The 10458-nt window shown below is 36.0% G+C and overlaps 1 protein-coding gene across 1 annotated transcript; it reads right to left on the minus strand.

Moving 5' to 3' along the window:
- Positions 1 to 428: 428 nt before the first annotated feature.
- LOC116210004 (3-ketoacyl-CoA synthase 2-like) lies at positions 429 to 8349 on the minus strand. Its single transcript, XM_031543781.1, has 2 exons — positions 7586 to 8349; positions 429 to 1439 (listed from the first exon to the last, which is right to left on the minus strand). Exons 1-2 carry the CDS (start codon positions 8162 to 8164, stop codon positions 684 to 686), a joined length of 1335 nt encoding a protein of 444 aa, XP_031399641.1. The 5' UTR covers positions 8165 to 8349; the 3' UTR covers positions 429 to 683.
- Between the last annotated feature and the right edge of the window lie 2109 nt (positions 8350 to 10458).

Raw genomic sequence — 10458 nt, forward strand, 5'->3', positions numbered from 1 at the left:
TTTGAAAATTGATGGTTGAGAATTTTGTTTTTCAATAATAATAATAATACTATAAGTAAATTAATATCTCAAATTGTGATAATTGTTATAAATATATCAACACAAGTTCGTGTGTTGCACGGATTAACACTAATTTATTATATAATTCAGTGTAATGATACCGTCATTTGACTCTTTGTTAGTGATCTTTTCCCAACACCTGTTTGGCTCAAAGGCCTTCTTTGTGATAACCTCGAAAGATGCGAAATGAAACAGAAAAATATAGTGGCATTTATGACTCGTACAGCGTACATGTCGTCCTAAGGAAAGGCAGAGGCATTCAAAATTGCAATGTCTTGAAGAGTCGAGTGGTCCTATATATTGATATATATATCAAAGAATCCTCCTCCAACTGCCAGTCCAAAAATAAAATTACAGTGACAAAGAAATGCAGGATAGCTGTGGCTATTCAATTTTGGCATATCAAAATAGTTTCTTTCGTTTGAAGAGTACAATCCGATCAGTAAATGCTGTCTTTCTGCCATCTACCGTTTTTAAACAACAGAACCGATCCCACCGAAAAAAACAACATGAACTGACATTCTAATAACTGGTCATGTAGCCGGGTAATTAAGGACGGGTTCCAAATTACGGTGAATATGGAAGTCCTTTCATTGTTCGATTGATTCATTCTACATAATCTCCTACTCAGATAGTTCAAAATGATACGGAATCGGTCCTTCGTTGATGAGGTCCACTGGGTACGCATCGATCTCATTGGCCCACGGGTTCTTTTCTTCATGGCCGGCAACAGTCTTGATTGCCCTCCATATCACGCTGCTGCACTTGAATCCTGAACCAAATGCGATTTGCCACACCCGGTCGCCCCTCTTCATCCTTCCCTTGGCCTCGGTGTAGGCTAGCTCGTACCAGATGGAACTGCTGGATGCTTCGCTCAGACGGAGGCTCTTCTGCAGTGCATCGAGCACAGGTTTTCCGCCTACATGGGAGCACACATGGTCGATGGCAGTGTTGAAATCGGGAATATAAGGTTTGATCTTCGCCAGGTTGAAGAATCTGATCAGAAAATTCATGGTGTATCGAAGCTTCTCCCACGGGGGGAGGATAAGATGACCCAGTGCACTGATGTTGGCTTCAATGGTTGTGTTAGCTACGGCCAAGAGGTCCCGGGTAATATTGACACCAATGCATCCTGCACTGTCCTCCATTCGGAAGATACAGTTGTACGAACGGTCAGAGCCGGTGGTGTGAGTATGAACAGTGTGGACGAGCTCATACTTGGCAGTTGATCGATCAGAAGGTCGGTTGGATAGAAGAATAGCTGCCCCACCGACGCGAAACACGCAGTTGATCAGGATCATCGAGTGATCATCACCTTGGTAGACGTTCTGGGTTATGTTCTCCGTGCTAACGACTAGTGCATGTGAATCACCATGAACCTGTATGGTGAATCATATAAAATATTCTTAGATAGGCATCATATATCAAATTGCTGTCATACCATTTTCATCTGTAATAAACTACAAGTGCTTGGAGCTTTCTTAAGGAAATTAATAAGGAAAAAACTTAACGAAAGCAGCCATATCGACCAAATCATCATAGTTTTTTCTTTCCCGCCGAGACCACGATATGTGTCATCACCTATAGCATCGATTTGTCCTAGCCAAGAAATGTTCTTGGTGTTGTTTTCTTGTGCCTATAAATGTAGAGCGAGTGGAAATCCAATCCATGTATTGCAGAAAGGCAAGTTCAGTATATTAATTGGATGCTCTGACAATTAATGTGTCAAAACACATTGAGTGCTCTTAAAATACAAGCATTTGATGTTTGTTTATCAATCTAAGAGAGCCCTGTACTGTCCACGATTCCTTTTCTTTTATTGGCAGTTTGATTAGGAAAGAGTAGAGAGTATTGTTTTTAGAGAAAGCATAATTTCGTATCATTTCAAACATCACTTTATGCGTTTTGTGAATAGAGAAAATCGATATTGGGAGAGTTTTACCTTCTTAATGGACCGATTAGACTCGAACTGAATTAGTCGAGAACCGTTAGACTTCCGAATACCAAGATACAAAAATAAAAAAAGCACTTTATGCAAGTTTTGTGAAACTCTATATAGTAGTAGAAAATCCTACCGTTATATTTGATTTGTGTAGGTAGAATTGGTCTCAGCCTATTGTACAAATTTGTGGCCCTTTAACTCTATAGTAGTTGAAACTCTATAGTAGGGCCATGCGGATGCTCAAACGAGATTAGTCCCAGCCTATTGGTTGCGGACATCGTAATTTCATCAGGGAAAAAAATAATTCTACCTTTACATACAATTTGTAGTATTTAATTGTTTTTGGGTGAATTAGTATTTAATATTATTTTAATTATATAAATAATCAGCCAAATCAGGAAAAGAATGGCACGGTGCATTGACATGCGTTCTCATTTAGAATAAAGAAAATTCGGGTTCAATTAGCGCCAATAAAAGTTTCATTTTTTTCCCTATTCTGTTACTATGCCCAAGAGACTCAAATCTAGAATAATGAAAAGCCAAATCATGCAGTGTTGTTACTCCCTCCACACGTGACTTAAGATTTATATCTTGAGTTAAGTAAATTAAATGGTACTATATTTGCATAAATTTAGATGATGCAGTATCATTCTACTATGTTCCTTTGACGGATTATTATCAAATAATGTACCATGCAGAATTCACCCCAAAAAAAAAAAGTACCATACGGAGAACAATTTGTCTACGATCACAGTGAAGGATGGTCTAAAGTTATAAATATATGTCCCTTATTTCTTGGGAGAAATGATGGTGTTACATACTAGCATGTCTTGTATAATTTTCCATCGTAGTGACAAAAATCAAGTTTCGATTAAAAAAAAAAAAGATTCGAGGTTCATCACCTTGATGCTTTGATCAAAATAACAAGTTAATTAGCTTCTTACACAGACATTTACGTTTCTGTGACTATTATTTCTTTCTTGACCATTAGCTAGTATACTTTCTAATGGACCAAGAGGATCAATATGTCAACCACGGACTTTATCCTTGATTTCCTGTAGATTAATTGAAGATTTTCGGATTGTCAAGCAGAAGTATCTTCTGCCGGTTGATCTTTTTTTCATCTTTATCACTATTTTGATATATATATATATATATATATATATACACACACACACACTAGCGGTATGGACCGCGTGACGATACGGGAGAAAATTTTCGAGAATCATATCATAATCCCCCATAATTTTTATAATTTCTATTTTTTAATCGGTCAGACACTTCAACTGGTTTTCTGAAGATCATATTGGACAGTTGTAACTTGTGTGAACTGTTTTGCTACTTTTTATTGATTTATCTAACTGATTTTTGTTATAAAAAGTGCACTTTCACTCTAATAATAAAATTTGGCAAAATAAAAATTGATGACTAATCAACAAATTACTTTGTGGTCCTTTCGCAGGCTTTTCTGAAAGCCTTCATAATTTCAAACAAAACCTGAATAGTGCAAATAAATAAATAATATATTAACTGAGAAAAGGAAATAGACTTTGGTGCATTTGGTTTCAGAGTTAGAAAAACTTTGATTTTGATTGTCGAAAAGGACAAATGATTGTGTAGTGTGTTGAGTTAAAGTTAAAGTTAAAATTTTTGGTTTGGGAAATATGTATTTTTGTTGTGCAGTGTGTTAAGTTAAAGTTAAAGTTAAAATTTTTGTGATTTTAATTGCGAAACCAAACGGATCGTATTTTGTAATTTTATGAATTTATTTAATTGATTTTAGTAACAAGAGAAGTACATTCTTTTTTTCGATGTTTACCCTAATATGAAAGATGTATTTTTACTCCTCTAGTTAAGACTTGACAATGAAGAACAGGGGCCAATTTAAAAATCGTATTATTTTCAGGTCCTTTCATGAAATTTTTCTTGGAAGGATTTAAAATCTTAAGGGAACAAAAGATAAGTGTAACTGATTATTTTAGGTGTTTTTGAAACTTGTTTGTTGTATGTAATGCGAATTCGAGTATTGTATGTGGAGAAAATTAACCATTTGGAGTGTTTTACCACTAAATGAGCCAATTGACTCAGTTGAATTAGTCGGAACTCATTAGATTCCGGATATTATGATAGAAATCTAAAAAAATAGAAAATTATAGGACTTGGAAATAAAACATAGGAAAATTCGAGTGTTGGGTGGAAAAAAAATACATGATTGAGATAGTTTTATCACTTAATGGATTGATTCAATTCTGATCTAAATTAATCAGAACTCATTGAATTTGTAGATATCAAGATAGAAACCCAAAAAACCATTAAAAATGTATATATATATATATATAAAAAAGAATAAAAAGTAATTTATCCCCTCAGCTTTTAAATTATGAGAGCTTTGCCCCTTGTCCTTTAAAAAATTGGACCGTGACCCTTGACCTCCTTAAAAATAAGCACTTTGCACTATTCGGTGATTTTTCCGGCCAAAATATGATATGAAGCGTGGCATGTGCATTTTTTCATGCTGAGGCACAAACCATATAGAAAGAAGAAAAAAAATTTTTTTGGGACATTCCTGGCAACCCCAACCTGTGACCCCATCGAGAGGTCTTGACGACCCCACCGTGCAGCCATACCTCTGCCTCTGACGACCTCCAGCGGCCACTCGTCCCTCTCTCCTTCCCTCTCGGTCTAATGATCCTATCCACTGATGCCCGACCCGGGACCATTAATTGCTTCCGCCGTCTCTCCATTCATTCCCGGCGATATTTAATTGGCTCTGCAACTCCCCACCACCCACCGCAACTCCGCTCCTGACGGTGGGGAAAAGAAAGAGATGATGAACAATTTTCATTTCTTTAAGGGTTTTCTGAATTTTTATTTATTTTCTTTTACGTCATCTAATTAGAGAGTTGATTTACAATCAACTACCATGGGAGATTGTAGGACCAAAGCATGTGAGAGATTATGTTCTTTGCTGCAGGTTTCAATCTTATTGGGGTTACTCCTGCCCCTACTGCAATTAACCACATTCTAAGGAATCGTAATTAAGTCCAACACCCAGTTATCCGTGGGGTCGGCTGTCTTGAATTTTCATTTGACTTATACGGACTTAAATTCATATCCACTTAGAAACTCAAGCTAATAAGTGGTAATACCCAAACCATATATTAACCATGGATTTTTCTTTTCTTCTCTGATATGAGATTTGTATCACTTTTTACTCCTCAACACCCACCTTTACGTACAACGTGTGGTTATTTGTCTATACGTTGTCACGTGTCTTTAGTCATCCGTCCTCAATAATTGATATCGAGCCGGACTCTTTTTCTATGCTCGGGTGGTTTGGGGGGGAGGGGGCTAACACGAGATGCTCTTTTGTCTATACTCGAACATACTAGATCTGACGTGGTGTGAGTGCATGCACATATGCACGTAGGTGCTCATACATGTAACTCATACTCTGATACCATATTGAATTTCCAATAGGTTTATATAGATTTAGGCCCATGTCTACTTAAAAGTTCAAACTAAAAAATGATGGTACCCAAACTATATATTAACCTATGAATTTTTTTTCCGATATTGAATTTTTATCCCATTTTACTCATCAACATGTTACTCCTATTGGCCCAAATCTTTCGTCTCCGAGTAGTCCAACAAAGAACTCCATTCAGTCGTCTCTTTTTTTGTTAGGGGAGAAACAGAGCCCGGCCGCCACTCGAGTCCTCGCCTAGCATAAACTGCTGAAGAAAACCGTGAAGAGAACAGTCCTTTGCCTATACATAAATGGGAAGAGCCCCAGTTCCTTCATTACTGTTGAGCTGTTGCACAGTCTCGAGGAATCGGAAGAGAGTGGCAACCTGCTCCGCCTCCTGGTCTGTGATGGCGAGAGGTGTAGGTGAGGCCGCAGGATGGTCAGGAGGATAGAGATGTGGCTGCAAATTGGGTCGTTGGAAAGTCACGTAGGGGGTCACCATGGTCTCTTACTTTTTTCTGTGCCTCTGTTGAATTACCATTTTCCCATGAAAAAATGCACATGCCACGCACATGTCACATTTTGGCCGAAAAAATGACCGAGTAGTGAAAAGTGCTTATTTTCAAGGAGGTCAAGGGGTACAGTACAATTTTTTAAAGGACGGAGTAAAGCTATCAAAGCTCTGGGTAAATTGCTTTGTACTCTAAAAAAAATTTAGTAAACAAAAGACAAGAAAATTATATAAGGTCCACTCCCCCTATTGGAGGAGATATGGACCTGTTATAAATGTTCTATGAATATATTTATGATAATTTTTTTTTGTGAACATACATATATATATATATATATATATATAATAATTGAATTATAGATCTTTTTCACGACTTAAGTACTGTTTTTTGTTGGGGGTAACTAATGCTAAGTTCTCCAGGGTGCATTTATTTGCTTTCCAAATATAGCCATTTTCCTTCCGTCGATAAGAAACAGGAACTTATAAATTAAAGGCAATGGAAAGCATGACATCCTTTTGGCTAAATGCCAAACATGTCATTAAATAAAGATCAGAACCAACACTAGAAGAGAATGCGTTCATTTTTCCCTAAAATATATCACAAAATCTAGTTCGGGCAAAATTTTTAACATTTCCATCCACCGAATATTCTTTTTAACATTACTCACATGGATTAAATATAAAAATAATCAATAAAATTCCTAGCATTTATTAAGTGAATATATAGATTACAATGTGTGGGAAATGTGTGGGAAATTTTATGGTGCAATCACTTTAATATGATTGTGCACCATAATAAGAATAAACTACACTTATTTTCACCCATAAAACTACTTCAATGATTTGTAATAAATTACTTAAATTTCTAATAAATTACCAATAAATGAAGTAAATTAAAGATTTCAAAGTAAATTACACACATTTTAAAGCACTTTACACAAATTTCAAGAATTTTTCCTTGGTTTTTAGTAAAAATACTTGATTTTTACTTAAAATTATCATAATCCATTTGATTGTGTGGTTTAATCATTTTTGTTGATTACACCATAGACTCCCACAGTATGTGCCAATATAATTGAGAGGTCATCGTCACCATATTTATTGCAGTTCTATTTTTACTCATGCCATGTGTAATGAACACTAGAAATAATTTCTTTTAGCCGCTGAATACTAAAAATAGTTACTTCTATATAATTTAATATTTCAAGTGATGTTAAGGAGTGGTAAGGATGAATTAGGCCAACAGAGGTTTCTTCTCATATTTCAGAACATGTTAACTCGGTCGAAAATGCAAACGACCGACATAGGAGTGTAGCGTCTGAAACTCACTAAAAGCACATTGTAATAGGACAAGCCGGTGCTAAAATAGAATTAGTCTCATTCAAAAAACTGAGATAACCGGTGGTCTCATCAAATAAAAAACACAAATTATCTCAAGTGGCAAATTAAACTGGATATTTTTTGCTTATATGTTCTACCGATCCTATCTTAATTGTTAGCCAAGCGTTAAGTCTGATTCTTCCATGTTCTTTACAACACAAACAACATTTTTTTTTTGGCCCTAAAACACAAACTAGCAAAATGAAAAGAGAAGGAGACTGACCTGAAGAAGGTGCTTGACCAGTCCTATAACAGCAAGACCGCAACTACACCCCATCCCCTGGAGATTATATGTGAGAAGATCATGCCGAAGCTTGAACTTGTTCATGATCATGGCGGACAGCGAAGGCACGGGACAAAACAGGCTGCAATTCACCACGAGGATTCCTATGTCAGAGACGTCCACGCCTGTCTTTGCAAGCAGCTCCTCGACGGCCCCGAACATCACTGCCTGGGCTTCCTTCATGGCCTCCCCCATGCACATGTCAGTAGGCACCCTCAAGAGCCCCTCGGGCAGGTAAGTGCAATCGCCCAGGCCCGACCTATCCATCGTCTTCTGCATGAAGTCGAGGGTACTCTCCGAGAACAAGCCCGAGGCATGGGCAGTCCTCATGGTTGAGCCCCTGGAGCACATCTGCGACCTTGGCGGCCTGTAGCACGCGAAGTCCACCAAATACACACTCCGCATCATAGCTTTTCTCATAGAAAGTACTACGAAGATGATGAACAGGGTTAGAATGAAGGCAAGATCTTTGACATGTTTTCTTAAGAACTCGACTGGCATTATTTCCTCTAGAGACATTCTACACAATGGCTCCCCTCTCTCGCTCTCTCTATTGCTATGTGTTTCTGAAAGACTTGAGCATTGAAAGTGCTGTGGAGCTTACCGCACAGGTCTATTAATAGTGAGACAGGTCTTAGGATCATTAATTAGTATTCACCAGCCATACGACCATATAATCCGACTACCAACCTATAATCTACCTCTGTAGTCATGAGGGTCATCCATTCGAAGATTTTTTTTTTTTTTTGCTTTTTATAAGAACGTTCAAAGAATACTTGCACTTTGGGTATTTTTTTGTGTGCACCACTTAGCATGTAAAAAAATATGAGCCTCAGCTGTAACCAATATAAGCTTGAGTCAGGTTACCTCACTAAGGATAATACCATTACAAATAATGAATTTTGTTCTTTAAATTAAAAATTATAATTTAGACAAGTTGATCTACATTACTTTATATAATGAAATAATATCTTTAAAAGTAAAATAATTTTACAAAATGTCGAACATATTTGCTTGTATTTTTTAAACTGAAATATCGTTTCATTCGGCACCTAATGTGTGGGTTGTGCTCCATTAAGAATCTATTGAAGGCATAATTATTAAATTATACATTATAGTAAAAAATAAAAACAGGTCCATATGAACAAGAGGGGGAGTATGGTTGATTTCCTTACTCTCACCCACATCCTTCCTTCTTTTTTTAAATTAATTTTTTTATTTTTTATTTAATATAAGTATAATAGTTTTTTTGGTGCGTACCACTTACCATCTAAAAACTGAACGGATTTGATTAATCTAAATTAGAGCGGTATTGGTTTACCATTGTGAGTTCTCTCCGATTACCAAATTTCCATCTAAGATATTGTTTAAGGAGGTGGCACGTAGAGTGGATTTTCGCACTCTCACCCGTCCTTTTTTTAATTTATTAATTTAAAACTTTTGTTGTCTAATTTAAGTATAATATTTTTTTATGTGTATCAACTACTATCCAAAACTCGAATGGTCCGATAAATCTAAGTTCAAGTTATATCGGACTAAAATCATGAATTTTCTACGATCACAAGACTCGCACATGACATTACCTAAGGGGAACAAAACCAAAGTACTGAAAACTAATCCATGTTGTAAAATGACTATTTCAATTAATTTATCACCACTTTAAGTTCTTTTTTTTTATTTGTGGCATCATAAATGTCTTTTTTTTCTTTTAAAAAATTTATTATTTATTTTAAGTATATTATTTTTGATGCAAATCGTAGCTCGACTTCAAGGGATCCAATTCAAGTTCTAATTAACGATCAAGTTCAAGTTCCAATTGGACCGGTTACGCGGGCACGTGCAAAGAAGTTTAAAAATGAACTCAACGGCCTGATTCAAGAGGTTTGGGCTCAAGCAAATTCGTGGAGGTCCATTGGACATGAACCACGTGATCAACAAAGATCCATCAACATGATTCAAGTTATAGAAGATTCTGGACAATGCTAAATTCAGCAAGTGTTTGGGGAAACTTCTAGAATATTTGATGATCAGGAGAAAATATCATCAGATTTATTTAAAGTTTAAATCTCATGGAGATATTCTAGAAATATTTAGATTTCATATCTTTGTAGATTATATTATATCTCTATCAATATTCTAGATTTTATTTTCCTTATCTTTAGGAGGAGATATGGCCATATTATGATTACTTTATGTCTATATATATTCATCTTAGTGAATTTTAATAAAAAAGAAACATTTAAAAAATTATGAAAGTATTCTCTTTGGTTATTGAAGAACTAATTCAAACTTATTGGAAGTTTCCGTGGCGTTCATCATCGACTTATCAAACGGCTTTCCACCACCATTTGTTGGCTTCTTCCTATATACCGAGGTTCTTGTTTCACAATAAACAACGGGTTGAGGTCAGTTATACCAAGGTTCTTGTTTATGTTGTAAACAACGGGTTGAGGGTTCGTCAATCAAATGTGATCGTGGAACGATCTTGGGTTCCCTTAGTTGTCGGGTCTCGTCATTTTTTGTGGGAATTGCATCACTTGGTATCAAAGCATCAGGCTCCAAATCAGGTTTTCGTTTCAGTTTGCTGAGTTTCGTTTCGCCGAGTTTATTCTTTCTGGATTGTTATTTGTCAAAAAAAAATCGACAAAAAAAATCGAAAAAAAGAGCTGAAAAAAACGAAAGAATGAAAGAAAAGAAAGAAGCTGTTGTAGTCAATTTGATCCAAATTCTTTGCATCAGACCATTCTAAAGTTATTTCCTTTTCTTTGTGATCTACATTGATTATGTTCCCAGAATTACATATAACATTCTGG

The sequence above is a fragment of the Punica granatum genome, chromosome 6 (genome assembly GCF_007655135.1).
Source record: "Punica granatum isolate Tunisia-2019 chromosome 6, ASM765513v2, whole genome shotgun sequence".
Taxonomy (NCBI): Eukaryota; Viridiplantae; Streptophyta; class Magnoliopsida; order Myrtales; family Lythraceae; genus Punica; species Punica granatum.